The sequence below is a fragment of the Balaenoptera physalus genome (assembly GCF_965194825.1).
Source record: "Balaenoptera physalus genome assembly, chromosome: 5".
Lineage (NCBI taxonomy): Eukaryota > Metazoa > Chordata > Mammalia > Artiodactyla > Balaenopteridae > Balaenoptera > Balaenoptera physalus.
The window spans coordinates 8,877,469-8,900,370 of record NC_138884.1 but is presented as its reverse complement, the minus strand read 5'-3'; the positions used below and the strand labels follow the sequence as shown (position 1 = coordinate 8,900,370).

General features: G+C 40.0%; 1 protein-coding gene and 1 long non-coding RNA gene across 2 annotated transcripts in view; both read right to left on the bottom strand.

Annotated features, from left to right (window-relative positions):
• Positions 1 to 3,024, bottom strand: part of PKD2 (polycystin 2, transient receptor potential cation channel) — a 54,830-nt gene extending 51,806 nt beyond the window's left edge. The window contains exon 1 of the mRNA XM_082461679.1: positions 2,281 to 3,024. Coding sequence (XP_082317805.1) covers positions 2,281 to 2,890 — 610 coding nt within the window. The 5' untranslated portion in view covers positions 2,891 to 3,024. The remainder of the gene's footprint in view (positions 1 to 2,280) is intronic.
• The window catches only part of LOC309660844, a 398,319-nt gene that overhangs the window by 175,711 nt on the left and 199,706 nt on the right, over positions 1 to 22,902 (bottom strand). The window lies entirely within an intron of this gene.

Genomic DNA, 22,902 nt, shown 5'->3' with positions numbered 1-22,902 from the left:
AGAAATGACCATTTGCTGTCCAGCTCAGATTCATGTCATTTAACGACAACACAGGGTACGCTGAAGCTAGAAGGGACCTTGAAGATTAGGTTCAACTCTTCCATTTTATAAATGAGGAACAGAGCCCGGGAAGTCTGAGTGAGTTATATAAAGTCACAAAGGTTGGAGACCTCCAGGGAAGCTCCTGACCACTTCAAATTTGAGTAATTGCTCCTACCTTTAGAAATTCCAAGTCACTCTCTCTTCTGACCCTGGGCACTACTTATACAATGTATATAAGATTTTTGTCATCGGTATCCCAAGAGGGGAAAAAAAAAATCACAACTCATTCATGGTTATTCATTTCACTTTCCTGGGTTTCTGTCCCTAGGAAGATGGTGATCTGCTATTTTAGTTTTTTTTTTTTTTTTTTTGGTAGCACCTAGTATAGTCACTAATTATTTAACAAATGTTACTTAATAAGTGACAAGAATATCAATTATATTTCTTCATAAAAGAAATAAAATAAAATTTATTCTAAATTTTTCTGTAAAAATGATTTTCATGATTCTCTTCTTCTACTAATTAGACCATTGATAAGGTTTGACTAGAAGTTTTACCGTTACCTTATTCACTGTAAATTTTCTGAAACTTTTCTTTAAAAGAGATAAACTTATACATACACTCATATATTTCATTTCATTATATTCCATTATTGAGTTTATTCAAAGAACATTAAGTGTTATCAAATACTTAAGCTGAGTTAACAGGATCATGACTTTCCATTATTTATTAACTTATAAGAAACTCCTCTCATTTCAGTGAATACTTTAAAAAGCACAATTAAAACAATTCAACAACCTTAAAAAAGTATGAGAGTTTTTTACTCATCTACTCACACAGGTTATTCAAAAAGGATCTTTTGGTCCCCACCATGCTCTGAATCAAATTAACTAGCATAATCACTGTGTAAGAGTACCAAAATGTACACTTTTAGAATCTATGATTTAATTTCTATTTATGAAGCACTCACAACATGGCAGAGACTTGCTACACGTTTTACGTTTCACCTCATTTAATCCTCCCAAGTCAAGAACTAAGTATTATGATTATCTCTTTAAAAAAAAAAAATTCAAAAACGGGGGATCAGAGAGGTTAGGCAATTTGCTCCAGGTCATGTAGCCAATATGTGGTAGAACTGGGGTTCGGGTATAGGCCTGACTTGGTGTTAATCACGTTGCTGTAAAAACACCTGGATAGCTTTTGGTGCAAGATTTTCAAAACTGACAGGAAGAGAAGGGAAGGGAAATTTTCAAAAGAACTGAGAATGGAAAACTCTTAAAAGTAGAGGTTAAAGTCACTTGGATGGCAAGAGCCAATGCAACTCTTTTCCAAAGACGCCTCTGACAAAACTTTGCAAAAACAGGATCCCATTTGCTCTTGGAAAATTTGTGTCCTCTTAATAGGTACTGGCAATTTTGAAAATTCCTTTCCTGCCTTTTGGAGAGCTGGGTGCACCGAACTCTGACACATTTCCACACAGCTGGTATCTGATGACCTCACTGTCTCATTGGAATTTCAAAGAACATTAACTTAGTTATTTAAAAACATACTTTCAAGTTTTTTAAACAACATTAGCATTTCCTTTGCAACTGTTTTAGCCAAATACCTAGACTTAGAAATGGCCGAACAACTGTTTTCTTAGACATTTTATTCTATTCGTGGTGTTCTTAACAGCTCCCTCTCCCCCAAACCAGACACCGCCAAAACAACATCAATGACTGTCCAATGACACTCCCTCCACAGCTAGGAAACTGTACTGCGTACCCTTTCCGGAAAGGAATAAGAGGCAATAGGGCATCCAGGACAGTGAAAGACCATGGGTACTAGCACAGAAGTTTCGTTTTTATTTAGTAAAATTCGCAAATATGCAGTTGCAACCACCATTAGTTGCCTTAGAATATTTTTTTCCCTACAAGGAAAAAAAAAAAAAAATCTCCAGATGTACCCCTTCGCTCTAATACGGCTTTCACTTATTTCCAAAGGTAAACATAAGCTGACACATCTTTTAGAAGAAGGAGGTATCCAACAAATTTGCACCAACAAGGGCGCAGTGGAATTCCGTGCTGGGTACCGGAAATAGAACGGAATTAGCAGAGGTGCGGAAGACGCTTCCTAGGGAGGCGGGGACGCAATGGGAACGCGAGCGGGAGCCCCGGAGAGCTGCCCTCCGCGGGCGATGGCTCCGGCGGCGCCCGCACTTCTGGTTTGTGCATCAGCCGCCGAGGGTCGCGCTCTTACCTCGCAGCCCGCGAACCAGCCTCTCGGCCCAGGCCACTCGGGGCAGCTGCCCGTCTAGGGGGAGGTGGCGATGCAGCGGGTCCCCGCCGCCGCCGCCGCCGGCTGGGCTGGGGCTCGGCGGGCCCTGGTCCTCTCGCTGGCGCCGCCTCCCGTTCGGAGGGCCCGCGCCGTGGTAGCCCCCCAGCCCCCGGCCCCGGGCGCCCACTGAGCTCACGGCCGAGGAGGCGACCGACCTCCGGCTGCCCGGGCGCCACTCTACGTCCATCTCCACCACCATTCCCCCTTCTTCTCCCTCCACCTCCTCTTCCTCCTCCTCCTCCTCGGCCTCGAAGCCCGGGTTGTCGCGGCTCCACGCCTGCCGCGAGCACGACGAGAGCGGAGGAGATGGGGAGGCCGAGGCTCCGGCCGGGGGGTCCCGCGCGGCCGCCTGCCGGATGCGCTCCATCTCGATCTCCAGGCCCCTCTGCTCGCGGAGGCCGCCCGGGCCGGCGAGGCCGGCGCCCGCGGCCCGCCCGCCCGCCATCAGCCGGCCCGGGCCCGCCGCTCGGGGCGCCGGCGTCCGCTTCGCGTCCCCGGGCTGCTGCGGCTGCACGCGGCTCGAGTTCACCATCGCGGTCACTGGCGCCCGGCGCGCCGTCGCCCCGTGCCGCGCTCGGCGCTGTCCGCCGCAGGAGCCATGTTCCTTTCTTCCCGGGGCCCGCCGCCTCCTGCTCTCCGCCCCCGAGCTCCCCAGAGTCCCGCGTCCCTCGCCCGCCCCCTCGGCCCGCCTCCCCCCGCCTCGCCTCGCCTCGCCTTGCCTCGCCCAGCGGCCGCGGCGCGCTGCAGGGGGAGGCGCGAGGCAGCCGCCCCCGCGGCCGGCGCGCTGGGCGAGCGGCGCCTGGGCCCGTGTCCCGAGTGCAGCCGGAGCCCGGGCGCCCCCATTGCGTTCGGGGGGAAGCGCTTCCGGAGCTGGCACTGCGTGCGCGACCCCGAGAGAGTGCTTGGGTCCCTGCTAGCCGCCAGCCACTTCTGCCTCGGTTGACCGCGGGCCAGGGAGAGAGGGAAACCCCTTATGCGACGGCGTGAGCAAGCGAGACCCGGCCCGAGCCGCTCTGCAGCAGGGGCAAAAATCTTTCCTCCGTCTGGAAACTACCAGCAAACTCCCAACAGAGTCCTAGCGCTGACTTCCTTGGCCTCTGGCGCGCTCACCCCCCGCCCCAAGCCTGCTGCCTTTTGCAGGGTTTCCTGACTCTCTGGTTGGCTCCTCTGCCCACGCGTTGCGGGGACCCCGAGGGTTCGGCCGCGGGGCTCTTGGATCGCTGACGCTCCGCAGAGCTCGACCGCCCCCTTCCCACCACCTCACCGTCTGTGAGTCCCGGAACCCCGCCTCAGGCTCCAGGTCCAGCGCTTTATTCCCGCTCTCCAGAGCACGTCCAGCTCGACGCTCTGCAGTTGTCTCGAACCTCACCCATCCCAAGGGAAGTTTATTATCTTTTCCCTTCTGCTTTTAAGCCTGCTTCACCTCCTGTATCCCCGGTTGAGATCTGAGGCATCCTCACTCCCCAAAGTACACTTCTTCATGATAAGCACAGCTGTCTGCGCTTCGCCTCCAACGCCTCATTTCCCCCAAATTGTGTTACTTTTGCCCCACAAAGGTCTCTCTGACTAGGACCTCTGTTCTTCATTCCCCTCGTCAATGATTCAGTCCAGGGCCCTTAACGGCTTGTCTTATTCTGCCTTGGAACAATGGACCTGTCAACTCCACCATCATTCTTCACTTCCGGGTACCCGCTGTTTCCAAATTGTGTTCGGAACCAAACCTGCTCGTGTCACACTGATGTTCAGACACCCGTGGAGGCTTCTGACAGCTTAAAGGGTAAAATTTAATTTCTGTAGTTTGGCTTGGTAAATTTTCATAATCTGCTCCTATATTTTTTTTTGCTAGGGCTGTCGTAACAAAGTACCACAGACTGGGTTGTCTCGAACGACAGACGTTTATTTTCTCACAGTTCTAGAGGCTGGAAGTCTAAGATCAAGGCGTTGGCAGGGTTGGTTTCTTCCGAGGTCTCCCTCCTTGGCTTGTAGGCGGCCGTCTTCTCCCTGTGTCCTCACATGGTCGACCCTCTGTATGTGTCTATGCCTCAATTTCCTCTTCTTCTGAGGACACCCGTCAGATTGGATTAGGGCCCACTCTAACGATCGCGTTTTAACTGAATTACCTTTTGAAAGACCCAGTCTCCAAATACAGTCACATTCTGAGGTACTCTGGTTGGAGGGGTGGTGTTAGACTTGAACATGTGAACTTCTGAGGGCGACACAATTCAGCCCGTTACAGCTCCCAATCTGCTTTTCTAGCATGGTTTCCCACCTGTGCAGCACCCTTTGCTGCTTCCCTGTGCCCTCACAGCATGCTGCTCATATTTAGGTAATCACGGCCACCTACCACCTAATCCTGTAGTGTATCTATTCAGGTATCTGTGTCCTTCACTTAACTATGAGCTTCTCAAGGGCAGGGCTCATGCAAACCATCAGGTCTCCTTCAGAAGACATTTCCTGCACACTGAACTAGGAGCTGGCATGTAGAGCACGGTATGACACAGCCCCTGCCCTCAAGAGGAGACAGACAAATAAACCAGAAATAACTGTCCTGGGTAAGGGCTGTGATGTCTGCCATCTGAAGAGCCTCTACAGATGCCGGTGCCCCCAAGAGAGCACTGCCAGATTGCATCTTCAGAGGATTCCCAACAGACACCTGGCCAGAGGAGAGCCAGGCCTGAAAAAAAAGAGCAGAATCTCAGCCAAAGTGCTGGTCTAGTTTAGTATTTTATTTTATTTTTTAAAAAATTATTTATTTATTTATTTATTTATGGCTGTGTTGGGTCTTCGTTTCTGTGCGAGGGCTTTCTCTAGTTGCGGCAAGCGGGGGCCACTCTTCATCGCGGTGCGCGGGCCTCTCACTATCGCGGCCTCTCTTGTTGCGGAGCACAGGCTCCAGATGCGCAGGCTCAGTAGTTGTGGCTCACGGGCCCAGTTGCTCCGCGGCATGTGGGATCTTCCCAGACCAGGGCTCGAACCCGTGTCCTCTGCATTGGCAGGCAGATTGTCAACCACTGTGCCACCAGGGAAGCCCCAAGTTTAGTATTTTTAAAACATGATTCTCAACATCAGTCCATAAACATAAATATTCCACGTCCCCACTCCAGGATTTCAGGCCTCCAGGATTTCAGGCCTGCAATTCTGAATCTTCTCTGAGGATTCTGGAGCAGCCTAAGTTTGAGAAGCACCAGTACGTTCCAAATGGATGGGGTTTCATGAAACATTTCCCTCGTATTCCTAGGGCTTCATTGTCACCAGTGGTGCCATCTTCTGCAATCCCAGGCCTAGAAGAAACTTCAGTGGTCTTTGAGTCAGACTAACTCTTTGTCTTGTGCCTACACTGTGCTACTTCTGAACCCTGGTTCAGTTCCTGCCCTGCCACTTCCTAGCTGTGTGACCTTGGGCAAGTGGCTTTACCTCGTTGTGCCGGAAGATGGAAATCATAATAGTGTTCACCTCACAGGATTGTTGTGAAGATTAGGTGCATTAATACATGTAAGGCATGGGGAACACTGCCTGGCACGTGGTAAATGCTCAAGTGTTAGCATTATGAGCTCTTATAGCTTACTTAGGATAAGTATTTTCATCTATTATAATTGCATATTTGGAAGTCTTTGTCCTAACCAGACTATGAGCTTCTTGAGGATGGACACTCCATGACCAAGACAGAGGATTCCATAACAAATATTTATTGAGCACCTACTAGGAGCCAGGCACAATGCCAGGACAGAGTGCTAGCAATGACACTAGTGAAAAGCCCCGCCATTAAAGAGCTTGCATTCCCTGTGGATTGGTTGGGGAAATGAATGAATCTAGTCAGGTACAGTCATTTTAAGGCACACAGCTAGACCTCTCTGGCTTTGACAGGGGTTCCTAATTCTTCATGTAGAGGTCTTTTGAACTTTTGCATACCACCACTTCTCCTCCGGGCTCCAAGGGCCCTTGGAACAGCTTATGCCCACTTGAAGCTATTACGTTCCCTGCTCAAAATGCTGTTTTTAGTTTTGCGATATTTGTCTCCCAAGGATATTTTGATTTTTTCAGAGTTCAAGGTTTAGAAGACAATAGATTTCTGCTTATTTATTTCTTGTTTGTTCTTCCTGTTTTCTGCTAGCAGGCCTAGAGTCCAGAGACGTAAGGAGGAGACTGAATGGAAAAACAATAATATCAAGGAATAATAAACAAATTCATTCAAGTGCTATCTACGTATTCAGTTCAAATTCTGTGCATTTACTATGCATAGTAAATAACATTATTATTTTAGTCAGAATATACAAAAAAAAATACTATTTGGACACATCCTTCAGGGAGTTATAATCTCAAGGGAGAGATACACACACTGAGTGTAAATAACAATAGATGAGAGAATATAATTTAGTGTCAAGTCAGTAGTGAAGGTTTTCAGCATGGGAGGGGTTGAGAGGAGAGAATGCCCTTGCCTCAGCTGGCGTGGGACGCACAGGTAGGCAGGCCAGATCATGGAAGGCCTCAGATGCATGGTGAGGAGTACAGACTTTATTCTGTAATTAATGATAATAACATGCCCCCTTTCTGTAGTGTCAATTATTTAAAATAAAATCTGAAATATTCTTTCTAAGACTATACCCCGTCCCTCAAAGAATGCAGATTGATTGAAAATGTGTCCGCACATACATAGTTCAGATTTAGATGTGTGCTTACCTGAAACTCAAATCACAAATCATTGAAGGAAATATGCTTTTTTAAAATGCACAGCAATATTTGTGTAATATGACTTGGATAGTGTTTGATCCAGAGCGTCTTTAAATCCTACACTGTAGGAGTTTCTCTACTAATTTCAGTCTTAGTCATCATAAACCCTTCCCCAGCTGTCCAATATATTTCCTGCTCAAATATTTATTCGTTCTTTCTGGCTTACCAATATTCTCTTTCCTGCTTTTACCTTGACTTTTTTTGCCCCTTCAGAGCTCCTAGCTTTTGCTCAAGCAGGCCCTGAGGTTGTAAATTTCTCTCCCTTCCCACAGAATTCCTTCCTTTAGTACCCATCGTAAAACTCCATTTCTCATAAGAAGTTATCCCTTATTAAATAAGTGAGATACACAAACTCATGTTTTTCTTCATCTGGTTGCTACCTCCTATTGCCATATTACAAATTTCAGTAATCTATAGGGCCTGAAATACTGTGGGGGGTAGATAATATAGCTTGGATACTATTTGGTTTTGTTTCATCTGTGTGGTCGATTCTTCTGGGGACACACTTATAAAAACCTCACCTATTAGTGTTAGTGCCACTGAGGACACTCAGAGAAGTCATTTAAAAGGCAACTTTAAAAACAGTCTAGCCTAATTTAATAGTAAACTGTTAATTTAAACTGTTTGTTTCCTGTCTTGCTTTTATTTTCCAATTTGAACTGATGAAGCAGACGCAAGCTGAAGTACCCATTGGTCCCACAGATTCCACCTTCAAAAGGAAATCCAAAAGGAGGCTCTGGCATGTGTGGTGTTGCTTAGCAACCCACCCAAACAAACACGTTTCTCTCTCCATTTTTTTCTCAGCCCTTATTTATTCAAGAACATTGTAAAATAAGTTTTTAATCACTTGACATCTGAAATCAGAAGAAAATTTGGTGTTTGGGGATTTATAAGAACTGCCAACCATACTAAAATGTTTACTTTATTTCTCACTTCACTGCTCTAATAATGCAAGGCTGGGATTTGTGGTATTCCTCTAAATGTCTGGAGTTTGGTTTGGATATGTCCCTGCCTCTGTGGGGGTAACCTTGGAGCCATCGTTGGTTGGCACTGTGATTTTTGATGATCTAATCTCTCTCAGTTTTCTTCTCTGAATAATATGGTTAAATACCAACTTTACAAATTCCTGCAGAATTTTCGTTGAAGACATAATGAGGGAATATTAACAAATTCATCAAACACGTATAGAATATCCACTAGACGCCAGGTACCATGTGGAATTCTGGCGAGGCAAAGATAAGACATGACTCCTACCTTCAAGGGGATCAAGTCTTATAAGTCAACAATGCCACTTACACCGGAAATTAATATAATATTGTAAATTAACAATACCTCAGTAAAAAACAAAAACAAAAAAGGGTGCCTGGAAACATTTTTACATCACTCCCAAGCTCTCTTCTACATTGAAAAGACTTATGAATCTTTCTAGACTCAGGCATCATTTCCTTTTGGAAACTTCCTTAGCCACAAACCTGCTTGAATTTTTTTTTTCTTTTTTTTTTTAACTTTTTATTTTACATTGGAGTATAGTTGATTAACAATGTTGTGTTAGTTTCAGGTACACAGCAAAGTGATTCAGTTATACATGTACATGTATCTATTCTTTTTCAAATTCCTTTCCCATTTAGGTTGTTGCATAATATTGAGGAGAGTTCCCTGTGCCATACAATAGGTCTTTGCTGGTCATCCATTTTAAATATCCCCCTGCTTGAATTTGCTTGCCCTCTACCTTGCAAACCTTTATCACGACATTTACCACCTTATATTGAAAATGTCTGTTGACATAGTCTTCCTGAGTAGGGCTGGAAGCTCCTGGAGAGCAGAGACCCTGCCTCATTTCGTTTGTAGTTTAGCAGACCAGCAGCCATTTCCCTTTCTTATTATAATAGTAATCAAATTTTCTCGGGAAACAACCCTCTCCGTTCTGAGTCCCTGAGTGCCTCAGATGTGGCTCACACCACTGCTAAGCTCCCAAGTGGTGGGTGTGGATCTCAGGCTTGGCCAACAATTTGAGTATCATGTCCTCTTGACACCTGTGAATGGTATTTAAGAACAGGCATGGGAGCTGGTTCTATCCAATGGAAATCAGAACAGAATTTTTTTTTTTTTTTTTTTTTTTGAGTTCTTGGAAAAGAAAAGCTTTTCTTCCCACCAGATTTGGAGTTGTAAGGATGTAAGTCTAGACAAGTTGGCAGCCAAAATGTTTATGCTAGGGGAATAATGGAAGCCAACAATATATATGCATGAAAATACGTATAATGTGAAGACTGGAAGAATACCAAAATTGAATTAGTGATAATGTTTGGGTGGCCATGCTATTCAAGAGCATTGTAAAATACATTTTTATAATTTGCCATATTCTAGTTTTGTCAGATGCAGAGATATGTCTTTATCCACATTCAAAAGAATTTTGAATAATATAGGGCCAAGAATAGAGCTCTTTGGAATATTGTGTGAGGCTTTTCTCTTTACCAACTCAAACTTATTCATTATTACCATTTGGGTGTAGTTGTTCAAAAATTTTGAATACAACTCTACTTTCACTAGCCCAGATTTCCAAAAGGATGTCAGAATTTTTTCCAAAGCCTTTTGATGCCAACACGGACGATGCTTACAGCTTTCCCAGATCTACCAGACTTTACAGAATGTCTGCTTCATAACCATCTAGCATAATCTTAGATATGATTAGGGCGCAAAAGAAGTTGTCTTTGCCTTCAAGGCCCTTATAATTAGCTTGCAAGTACAAGCTGTACACAGATAAAGCAATTACCCAGTGAGTGCTGTATGACACTCAACTGGGAAGGTTTTTATTGTTGTTGTTTTTGTTGTTATTGTTTTGGAGTCTAGCTCCTAGGTGGGTCCTAGGAGATGGAGAATGACCAGGTTCTGATGACATCATCTGAGCCCCTGAAACCAGCACTAATTGAAGTTAGATCTAACCCTGGACTTCGATAGCCAAGAATTTCTCTTTTGATTAATTTATTTTAAGTTTGGGTTTCTGTCTCTTGCAACTGGAATAGTACTAACTAATAGATTTGAATAGAAGCGGATCATACAGACTGGTAAGAGTTGTGTTAATGATATGCATAAGATGCTATATGAACACACAGTTGGGCCCTCTCGCCTGAGCTAAGTGGGCTAAATAGGGCATATAGGGTGGCTAGTAGGCTAACCCACTCTGCAAGTGTTAGGAGATTAGAGATTTGGGGGGATGCCGAACCCTACTTTTCTTTCTTAGTGTCTTTGACATCTTTACTATAAATACCATTCCAAAGGACCTTTTAAAGATGTCTTTTCATTCTTACAGTATTTTTTAATAGCATAAGTTCATAATTTTGATAATGTCCAATTTGTGAATTTTTTTCTATGGATTGTACATTTGGTATCATATGTAAGAAATCTTTGCTTCACTTAAGGCCATGCACATTTTCTCCTATATTTTCTTCTAGAAGTTTTATAATTTCAGGTTTTACATTTCAGCACATAATCCATTTAAAGATAATTTTTGTTTATGGTGTGAGGTATGAATAGAGGGTGGTTGTTTTTTTTTTTTTTTTTTTTGCATATGGATATCCAATTGTTGCAGCACTATTAGTTGAAAAGACTATCCTTTCTCTACCGAATCACCTTTGCACCATTATTGAGAATCAGTTGAGCGTATATGAGTGTTTATTTCTAGATGATCTGTTCTGTTCCTTTGATTTATGTGCTTAACCTTTTAGTCATACCTTCCTGCTTTGGTTACAGTAGCTTCTTCCCTCACTCTTCCTCACAGGCTATAGAAGAGCTTTTAACTTTGTAAATTTTAATGGTTTAATTGTATTGAATGACTCTCTGGTTCCGGTCCCTACTTTGGTATGACCCATAAAGGGCTGTGGTTCTTCAATTGATCATAGAGCATTAGTGAGCTATGTTGGGTTTCTGTCTGAATGATATTTTGAAATTACTTACAAATGTAAATTTTAATGTCAATCATCAGTTCTTTAAATGAATCAAGCAATTATTTTATTAATTCATCAATTTTTTTTCAGTAGCCTTTGACTCTTCTTCTGAACGATAAAGAACATTAGCAAATGTATACTCTCCACCAACAAACACTTTTTAAAATTAACAATAACGTTTATGTAGCCAAAGTCTATAAACTTTCAGTTTTTCCCTAAAATAATAAAGATAATATTTATTTTATACATTTAAGTGTATTCAGTACTCATTACCAGTACTTTTTAAATACGCGTTCCCTTTCCTTGAGTTCCTTCTCTCGGTTTAGTTTTTTGGGATAGATTTTTTATCAAGCAGTTCTTTTTTTGTTGGTTTTTTTTTTTTGTTTTTTTAAGGCGGACGCATTAAAGCCTCATTGTTCCCAGAATATGTACAAAATTGAGAATGCCTTTCTGTTGCCATAAACATAAAACAAATGGGCTGGGCACAATATTTTTGGCTCAATCTTTTTTTTCTTGTTTTCAGCATTCTAGAAACATTTCTCCACCTTCCTCTGCCATTAAATGTTGCTATGGAGAAGTAGGAGGTCTGATTAAACCCACATTTTTTTTTTTCTCTCAGCCCTAGCAGGTGACTTGATTTTTCTGTCCAAAAGTTACCTGTTTAGTGAGTTTTTTAAAGAGTACACATTTGGGTCGATCATTCTGCATAATTGTTTTTCTGGGAAATACTGTACAGGTTGAATCAGTAAATTAAAATGTTCATTTATTTTAGAAAAGCTTTTTACTTTTATAATTTTGAAATATTCTGTTTCATTTGTTTTGTTCCCTTAATCCAAGAATACCAATAATGCATATGTTGGAGCTACTGTTTAATTTCTGCATTATCGTCTTTCTAATGGTTTCTGTCATTTTCTGGTTTTGTTTTTAATAGGATTTTTACAAATCATGTCCCCCATGTTCCTGTACTTTTCATATTTTTGTAGTTTTACATGTGGCTTTCATTTCCCTAATTATTTATTTTAAATCCTTAATTCCTTTCATGAATTATGCCAGCTCACTTTTCATTTCCGCATGGTCATATATTTTATTCGATCTTTTTCATTCTTTTTTTTAAAGTTAAAATTATTTTTAAAGGATTTCTGTTCCTGGCCCTGATGGAGCAACAGAAACATATTTACCCACTTACCTTAAACAAATAAGAAACTAGTCAAAATTTATGATGAATGGTTTCAAACATTGGACAACGGGCAGTGATGAATAGTAATCCTTGAAAGAAGATAAACAAACAACGTGAGTCCTATGGTTTCTCCAGTAATTCCCTAGAGAGTGATTCCAGGCTGCTCTGCAGTCTCCCTTAGTTGAGAAGACAGAGTAAGTTCAGAAGTTGGGGGAGCCAAGGTGGATGGAATTCACAGAGTACTAGAGAGGAGAGAGCCACACAGAGAAAGAGCTCCAGAGATCTCCAGGGTTTTGCCCTTGAGTCTTCAAAGCATTTGAAGAATCTGCCCGAGGCAAGAGGAAGAATTACCAGAAAGGGGCAGGTGGAAACATTCTTGATACTCTCATAGAGGGGGAATTTTAAAAATTCTTCAAACATCCAAAGCGGAGAAACCTTGCAATACATGGGGTGTTGAGTAGAAACCTCAGAAGGGTAATGCCTCAGTAGTGAAGCTGAATTAGCCTAGAATAAAAGCTTGTTTGCTCTAAGTTTTGGTCAAAATAGTCTGTTGAGTATGTCATCTATTTCCTAAGTGAATCTAAGTGATATGTTAAAACTTTTTACTTTATTATATTCTTTCGCCCTTATTTAAAGACTTTGCTTTAGATCAGTTTTAGTTTCGCAACAAAGTTGAGAAGAAAATACAAAGATTTGCCAGATAACCCTTGCCTCCACATAAGCATAGCTTCCCCTACTATCAGCATCCAGATCAGAGTGGGACGTTTATTACAATTGATGAGCCTACGTTGACACAATATTACCACTTAAAATCTGTAGTCTATATTAGCGTTCACTTTTGGCGTTGTACATTCTATGGTTTTGGACAAGTGTATAATGACATATATCCATTATTACAGTGTATACGGAATAGTTTCTCTGCGGTAAACATTCTCTGAGCTGCGCTTATTCATCCCTCCCTCACCCCCTAGCTCCCAGCAACCACTGATCTTTTCACTGTCTGCATAGTTTTACTTTTTCCAGAATGTCATCTAGTGGAGTCATACAGTATGTAGCCTTTTCAGAGTGGCTTCTTTCACTTAGTAGTATGCTTTAAAGTTTTCTCCATGTCTTTTCATGGAGAACTCATTCCTTTTCAGTGCTGCATAAAATTCTGTTGTCTGGATATACAACAGTTTATTTAGCCATTCACCCACTGATACCTTGGTTGCTTCCAAGTTTTGGCAATAATGAATAAAGTTGCTATAAACATCCATGTGCAGGTTTTTGTGTGGTTATGTTTTCAGCTCTTTTGGGTAAGTTGCTGTATCCTGTGGTAAGAGTATGTTTAGTTTTGTAAGAAACTACCAAACTGTCTTCCAAAGTGGCTGTACCGTTTTGCATCACCACCAGCAGTGATCCTTGCCAGCATTTGATGTCGTCCGTGTACTGGATTTTGGCCATTCTAATAGGTGTGTAGTGTTATCTCACTGTTCTAATTTACATTTCCCTGATGACATATGATGTGGAGGTTTTTTATATGCTTATTTGGTAAGGTGTCTGTTAAGGTCTTTGGTCCATTTTTTTTTTTTTAACATCTTTATTGGAGTATAATTGCTTTACAATGGTGTGTTAGTTTCTGCTTTATAACAAAGTGATTCAGTTATACATATACATATATCCCCATATCCCCTCCCTCTTGCGTCTCCCTCCCACCCTCCCTATCCCACCCCTCTAGGTGGTCACAAAGCACCAAGCTGATCTCCCTGTGCCATGCGGCTGCTTCCCACTAGCTATCTATTTTACGTTTGGTAGTGTATATATGTCCATGCCACTCTTTCACTTTGTCACAGTTTACCCTTCCCCCTCCCTGTATCCTCAAGTCCATTCTCTAGTAGGTCTGTGTCTTTATTCCCGTCTTGCCCCTAGGTTCTTCATGACCTTCTTGTTGTTTTTTTTTTTTTCTTAGATTCCATATATATGTGTTAGCATACGGTATTTGTTTTTCTCTTTCTGACTTACTTCACTTTGTATGACAGACTCTAGGTCCATCCACCTCACTACAAATATCTCAATTTCGTTTCTTTTTATGGCTGAGTAATATTCCATTGTATACATTGCCACATCTTCTTTATCCATTCATCTGATGATGGACACTTAGGTTGCTTCCATGTCCTGGCTATTGTAAATAGAGCTGCAATGAACATTGTGGTACATGACTCTTTTTGAATTATGGTTTTCTCAGGGTATATGCCCAGTAGTGGGATTGCTGGTTCGTATGGTAGTTCTATTTTTAGTTTTTTAAGGAACCTCCGTACTGTTCTCCATAGTGGCTGTATCCTCCTAGAGAAATGGAAATAAAAACAAAAATAAACAAATGGGACCTAATGAAACTTAAAAGCTTTTGCACAGCAAAGGAAACCATAAACAAGACCAAAAGACAACCCTCAGAATGGGAGAAAATATTTGCAAATGAAGCAACTGACAAAGGATTAATCTCCAAGATTTACAAGCAGCTCATGCAGCTCAATAACAAAAAAACAAACAACCCAATCCAAAAATGGGCAGAAGACCTAAATAGACATTTCTCCAGAGAAGATATACAGATTGCCAACAAACACATGAAAGAATGCTCAACATCATTAATCATTAGAGAAATGCAAATCAAAACTACAATGAAATATCATCTCACACCAGTCAGAATGGCCATCATCAAAAAATCTTTGGTCCATTTTTTAACCGTGTTGTTTATCTTCCTATTGTTGAGTTTTAAGAATTCCTTTTATGTTTTGGATAACAGTCTTTTATCAAATGTGTCTTTTAAAATATTTTCTCCCAGTCTGTAGCTTGTCTTCTCATTCTTTTGACATTGTCATTTGCAGAGCAGAACTTTTAAATTTTAATGAAGTCCAGCTTACAAATTCTTTCTTTCATGGATCACACCTTTGGTATCTTATCTAAGAAGTCATCATCATACCCAAGGTCATCTAGGTTTTCCTATTATTATGTTTTCATCAATTATTTATTGTGATTGTAATAGTTTTTGCTATGTAACATTTTGTTGCCCTGTTATTTGGCGTGTAATGGTTCATAATAGTTATATCTTTATTGGACCTTTAACAGTATAGAATAGACTCATAGCTACATTGCATGCTATTTGCTTTTTAATTCTACTTCTTTGACAGTACTATTGCAATTCTTTAAAAAAATTTAACCTGTTTATAAGGGAAACACATAAAACAAAGAGAAACAAAAACGTTGTAGGATTTATTATTATTATTATTTATTATTATTGTTATTATTTTTATCATTATATGAATCTGTCTTTGAACAGAGGGGCTTCATCTATTTACATTTATTTTTTCCAGCATTATTGCAATATGATTTACAAATAAAAATTGTACATAATTGGGTTGTATGATGCGATTTTTTTAAAAAGTTGTACAATATGGTGATTTAATATACATATTTATTGTGACATTATTATCATAATCAAGTTAATTAACACATCCATTACCTCACATAATTACCTCGTGTAACTATGTAGGTGTGTGTATCATGGTGAGAACACTTAAGACCTAGTCTCTTAGCAAATTTCAAGTAAATGCAGTATTATTAACTATAATCACCATGCTGTACATTAGATTTCCAGAACTTATTCACCTTATTACTGAAAGTTTGTACCCTTGACCAACATCTTCTCATTTCCACCACACCCCAGCCAGCCCTGGAAATGACTGGTTCTATGAGTTTGAATTTGTTAGATTCCACGTATAGGTGAGATGATACAGTATTTGTCTTTCTGTGTCTGACTTATTTCACTTAGCATAATGTCCTCTGGGTTCATCCATATCATTGCAAACAGCAGGATTGCCTTGTTTTTTAATGACTGAATAATATTCCATCGTGTGTGTGTGTGTGTGTGTATATATATATATATATACACACACACACACACCACGTTTTCTTTATCCATTCATCTGTTGATGGACTTATGTAGTTTCCATATCTTGGCTATTGTGAATAATGACGCAATGAACATGAGAGTGCAGATATCTCTTTGAGATATACTGATCTCATTTCGTTTCGATGTATATCCAGAAGTGGGATTGTTGGCTCATACGGTAGTTCTATTTTTAATTTTTTAGGAACCTCCATACTGTTTTTCATAAAGGCTGTGCCAGTTTACATTTCCACCAACACTGTATAATGCACTATATGATGCATTTTGAGTTAATTTTTGTGTATGGTATAAGATAAGGGTCTAATTTCATTCTTTTGCATGTGGACATCCAGTTTTCCCAGCATCGTTTTCTGAAGAGATTATCCTTTCCCTATTGAGTATTCTTGGTGCCCTTGTCAAAGATTTGTTGACCATATATTTATTTCTCAGCCCCCAGTTCTGTTCCATTGGTCTCTGTGTCTTTTTATGCCAGTACCATAAAATAGTTTGAAATCAGGAAGTGATGCTTCCAGCTTTGCTTTTCTTTCTCAAGATTGCTTTGAGAGGTTTTGCTAGATGCATCTGTAAATACTTCATTGTACATCTCTTAAGAATAAAGCCTGATCCACTTTCATAAACATAATGCAATGATCACGCCTAAGAAAACTATTAATAATTCCATAATATCATCTAACGTACTGTGTATATTCAAATTACCATAATTGCTCCTCAAATGTGTTGTGTAGTTTTATTTCTTTTTTAATCCAGGAGTCAATCAGACTTCCTGTTTTGCCCTTGGTTATACCTGTTTAAGCTTTTAATCTAGTATCCTCCCTCACCTATGCCCTTCTTTTTCTCTCATCACATTGACTGTTTTTGTAGTACTGAAAGATTTAGAAAAGAAAAATATGCTCAGGATGCTCAGTTAATTTGAAGGTCAGACAATCATCTTTTAGTATCATATGCCCCATGCTTACACTAGAAGATGATTTATTGTCCGTCTGAAATTCAAATTTAAGTGAGTGTCCTGTATTTTATCTGGCAACCCTACTTTTCAGAAAGTTGAAGTCTGTTGCATTACAGAGTAGCTCAATTTCTAGATTTGTTTGTTTTCTTCTGATTTGAATCGGTTAAACATTTCTTACAAAAGCATTTCATAGGTGATGGTGCATCTTCTTATTGTGTCACATTAGAAGGTACATATCTAATAGTCCCATTAGTGAAGCTGTTTGATTACTGGATGAAGAGGGTGACTACTAAATCTCTTTAGTGAAAAGCATCTTCTTGCTTTGGAATAAGTAATTAGTTGAGTGGTGTTCTGAGACCAGGTGAATATCCTGTTCGCCATAACCTTCTGTGCAATGATTTTAACATTCATTAGGGATCATTTCCTGAATCAATACTACACTGTGGGTTGCAAAATGATTTTGTAATTTTATGATTTCTCCTACATTTATTATAAGTTGGCATTCATCTGCAAAGAAGATCTTTCTTTTATGCTCTCTCTTATAGTATCACTATATACTAACGGAATTAAGAAATCCAGTTTGCTATTATCTATTACTGCCATTATTCTTTTTACTCTCAAATTACTCCAGTTTTGGCCGATGGAAGTTCCCTTCAAGTCTGCTCTTCGGTCCCATGAATATGATTCCATTTTGTCTTTGAATGCTTTCTTGCTTTCTATTATTAAAGAGGCTTCCCAGGCTTAATTTTTAACTCATTTTGCCCAAGACCGTGAATAAGCCTTTTCCTCCAAGAGCCTGCGACAGCTCTCAGTTTACTGCTGTCCTTCTCAGAGCCCATTGCCTCTGTCCCACTTTGTAATACTGGAGTTGGATCCTGTAAGCACGTTTCCTTTGCCAGCTGGCACAATGGCAGGCTTTGTCAGCAGAGGGCACTGGAAGGACACTGCAGGGGACGGGCGGCTTGGGCTGGTGTGCGTCCTCTCTTTTTGCTCCTGAAGAACAGCTGCTGTGACGTGCTTGCAGAACGTCCAGTACAGCTGGTTTTGCTGGCATCCTGGCAGGCGGTTTCCTGCTCAGTCGTGGACCGTCAAGTTTCCTGCTTGCCAGCCTCAGTTTACTGGCACTCCGGTGGGAGGTGCCCTGTTTGGCGACTTCAGCTCACCAGCTATGGACCGCAAACTGCTCTGTCATCCCCTAGACTCTTTAATGAAGTCTGATCTCAGTTTGGGGGAGAGGGCGCCTCTCTCCAAATCGTTCCTTATTTGAGTACTCTCAATCCTATGGTACTGTTAAGGCTTTTTTGTTTTGTTTTGTTTTGTTTTGTTTTGTTTTGTTTGTTTTTTTTTTGTTTTTTTTTTCACACACACACACTGCATTTTATTTTTACAAGAGATAAATAGACTGACACCAAGCATTGTACATGGATGACCACAACAAAAGCAACAATGATTGCAATTACCAAACATGAAACACACTCATACTATGTCATAATATTGACACTCAGTCCCGTAATCCTCCACTGTAACAGCTCCTTTACTTTGCAGTGAAAATTGATTTGTATATTCTTTGCCTCTGAGTCCTTGTGGGATTTTTTTTTTTTTTTTAATTCAGACAGAAAGTCACAAAAATTATACTCATCCTCTTCAGTTCACTCAGTCCCATGTAATTAATTTTTTTTTTTCATCTTGATCTTTTGTTAGCACTTTTATGAGTTCATCAGTTTTTCATTAGAGTTCTGAAAATGCTTATTCATTCAGTTCAGCAGTACAGTCAGTTACCAGAAACCTGTACTTGTCAGAGTCTTTTCCATGAATTTCTTAAAGATGAAACCCTTTTATAGGAACATATTTACAAAAGCATCAGAGTACACCCAGAACTGTCTGTAAATAACAAAAGACTTAAAAATGACCACTGTTAAAGATTTGATGAAAGTTCATAATAATGCAGTTGACAAGAACATTAGTTATTAGTTATTAGTTTTTTTTTAATCTCCTGTGGTTAACCCCCTGTTTCTAGTTAATCATTCTTTATGTTAAATTTTCCCTGTTTAAATTACTGGTTTGTTTCTTGTCTTCTCACTGAACCTTGACTGATACAGTACAGAGGATGGTCTTTAATGGTACCACCATTCAAAAATGCAATTTCAGGATTATCTTGGTCATGCCCTCGGATCTGAGTACTGTGCTGAGCCGCTTGCCGATGGGAAATGGGATCCTTGTGTTTGATGGCACGCCACAACACAATTAATAAAGCAATCACCTATGGCTGATTGTGATGAAGTGCCAACCAAAGCAAGTACGTTGGAAGCGCAGTGCACTTGACTAATGATGACGACAGGATGGTGGTGTCTTAGTCTGTTTGGGCTACTACAGACTGGGTGCCTTATAAACACCATTTCGTTCTAACAGTTTTGGAGGCTGGGAAGTCCAAGATCAAAGTATCAGTAGATTTGGTGTCTAATGAGGACTTGCTTTTTGGTTCACTCTATTTGCTGGTACCACAGTGTTTTCATCAGAGAGGCTTTATAGTCTGATTGAATATTTGTTAGGGCTAATCCTCCCTTATTGCTTTTATTTTTCAGGATTTTCCTTCATATTGTTGCATGTTTTTTTTTCCCATATGAACTGTAGAATTAGCTTGCATCGCTCCAGGGGGAAAAATTTACTTTTATTTTATTTAGAATCACATTGCATTTATATATTATTGAGGGAGAACTGACATCTTTATGATGTTGAATTTTCCTATATGAGAACAAACAATGTGTTTCTATTTGTTTAAGGCCTCTTTTTTGTCCTATAGGAGTGTTTCACAGTTTTCCAAAACAGTTTTGGCACATTTCCTGTTAAGTATTTTATCTTTTATTTTGTTTGTTTCTATATTAAATGACATTATACCTTTTGAATGGTCACCGTTAGTACTTTTTCTGTATATGTTCTTAGCTAAATTTTATACCACGCTATATTTCAGAACTGGTTAGTTTTATTTTTAGTACTGATTCTCTGTTTTCTAGGTGTTGTATTATATAATCTACATAAAGATATAAATTAATTATTTCTCAATTCTTATGCATCTAAATGTTTATTATTATTAGCTTATATCTCCAAACCTATGTTATATAGTAGTGGAGAGAAAGGACATACTTGCTTCGTCCTTGATCTTAATGGGAATGCCTGTAATGTTTCTTCATTAGGTATGGTGCAGGTTTGGGGCTGAGATATAAAATATTTCATCATGTCAAGGAAGTGTCCCTTAATTTTTATTTTATTTTTATGAAATTATGAATGAGTGTTGAAATTTGTCAAGGGCTGTATTACAGTTTATTATTTGTTCACGATTGTTTTTTCCCTTCCTCGTTCATGTGTGGGGACTGTACTTAACCTGCACATTGATATTGGGTTTGATCATATGACTTGCTTTGTCTTTAATTTTTTTAACTGAAGTATAGTTGATTTACAATGTTGCAGGTGTATGGCAAGATGATTTACAATGTTGCAGGTGTATGGCATATATATATATATGTTCTTTTTCAGATTCTTTTCCATTATAGGTTATTACAAGATATTGAATATAGTTCCCTGTACTATAGACTAAGTCCTTGTTGTTTATCTATTATATAGTGTGTATCTGCTAATCCAAAATTCCTAATTTAGCCCTCCCCCCCTTTCCCCTTTGGTAACCATAAGTTTGCTTTCTACGTGTATGACTTGCTTTGAACAATGGGATTTGATCAAAAGTGACAGTGTGTCAGTTCTAAGCCCAAAGCATCATATGTTTCTGCTCACCTGTCTTCTGTTCCTGCCTCTACCATCAGAAAGACAGACATGCCCTGGATAGTTGATCCTAGATAGAGAGACGTATGGAGCAGACCTGAATCCAACCTGCAGCCTGAAGTACAACCACCCCTGCAAACCCACAGACTGTTGAAGGAGAAAAAGAAAAATATTTGATGTCCTAAGCTACTTAGATATTGAGGGTGTTTGTTACTCATTATTTTCACAGGAATAGCTGACTGATACAAATTCTTTTTTATCATCTATAAGTCTAATCATTTGACATCTTTCTCCCTAGATCTAACTATATGGTGAATTATAGGAATGAATTTACCAATATTGAAGCATCATTGTTTGGGTATAAATCGCCCTTGATTATGATGCCTTCTTTAAACTTGATTTTAGATTCTGTTTATTTATAATTTTTCCACTGCTACTTATGAGTGAGACTGATTTATACGTGTGTGTGTGTGTGTGTGTGTGTGTGTGTGTTTGCAATCATTACCAGGTTTGAGTGTCAAAGTAATACTTGTTTCATAAAGATCATTTGAGAGTTTTCTTTTTCTGCTACAATTTAAATGGTATTAGGGTTATCTGGTCTTTGAAGTTTTGATAAAATTCCACTGTAAAATCATTTGGGTCTAGTTTTTATAGTTAGTTCTTTGATAACTTTTTCTCTTTCCACTATAGAAGTTTGTCTATTTGTGTTTTCTATGATTAGCAAAGTTAATTTTGGTAAATTTTATTTTCCTAGGAAATAATCTATTTCATCTAGGTTTTCTGTTTAACTTGTACTGAGTTGTGCAAAATATAAGTTGCTTCTGATTTGTAAAACTTCCTCATGTCCTTGGTTATCTCCTTCTTTTTATTTCCTATTTGTGCTTTCTACCCTTCTTCCTTTATTGGGTTAGCTAGTGGTTTATCTGTGGTGCTGATTTTTTTTTTTTAACAAAGAACCAGCATTTTGATTTATTAATTTCTACTATTTTTTCTGTTCCCTATTACTTTTAACTTTGTTATCTCCTTCCCTGTGCTTTCTTTTGCTTTACTTTGTTGCTCTTTTCTAATTTTTAAGATGGCAGCTCAGTATCCTTATTTTCATTCTTTTATTGTTGCTGCAAGAATTTAAGGCTATGGATTTTCTGTGATCACTGGTTTAACTGTACTCTATTGAGTTTATGTTTTCATTAGAACTATTTTTTAGAAATTCTGCAATTAAAAATTTTCCCCTGGGGCTTCCCTGGTGGCGCGGTGGTTGAGAGTCTGCCTGCCAATGCAGGGGACACGGGTTCGAGCCCTGGTCTGGGAGGATCCCACATGCCGCGGAGCAACTGGGCCCGTGAGCCACAACTACTGAGCCTGCGCGTCTGGAGCCTGTGCTCCGCAACAAGAGAGGTCGCGATAGTGAGAGGCCCGCGCACCGCGATGAAGAGTGGCCCCCGCTCGCCGCAACTGGAGAAAGCCCTCGCGCAGAAACGAAGACCCAACACAGCCATAAATAAATAAATAAATTAAATTAAATTAAAAAATTAAAAGTTTAAAAAAAAAATTTTTTTCCCCTTTTGTCCCAAGAGTTGTTTAATAGAGAATTTTTAGATTTCCAATGAGATTTCTAGTCTTAAGAAGAGCAGAGGAGCAAGGCATAGAAATAAGGCACTTGCTCCACTTCAGGTTTCCAGGACTTTTAGTTTTGAATGGAGTTGAAAATTTTGATTATTAACTTTTAGGTTTTTTCCAGTACAAAGGGACTATTTGTTTATTATCTATAAGTGATCAGAATAGCTATGGGACTTACCAAGTTGTAATCCAAGGGCAAGAAAGCATAAATTCACTGAGAAAATGAATGGAGAATGGTAAAAAACAATAAAATTGATTTGTGATTGCATCTAAGCTTTCATTAGCTTTTATATCAGCTTTGTGAAAATTAGAAAAAGTTTGCTCTCACTCAGTGGAAGTGGCCTACAGAGCCCTGCATAGTTGAAGGAGTTCTGGCTGAATATCAACCTCCACTTGACTCCTGTTTCCTTGACTGGGAACT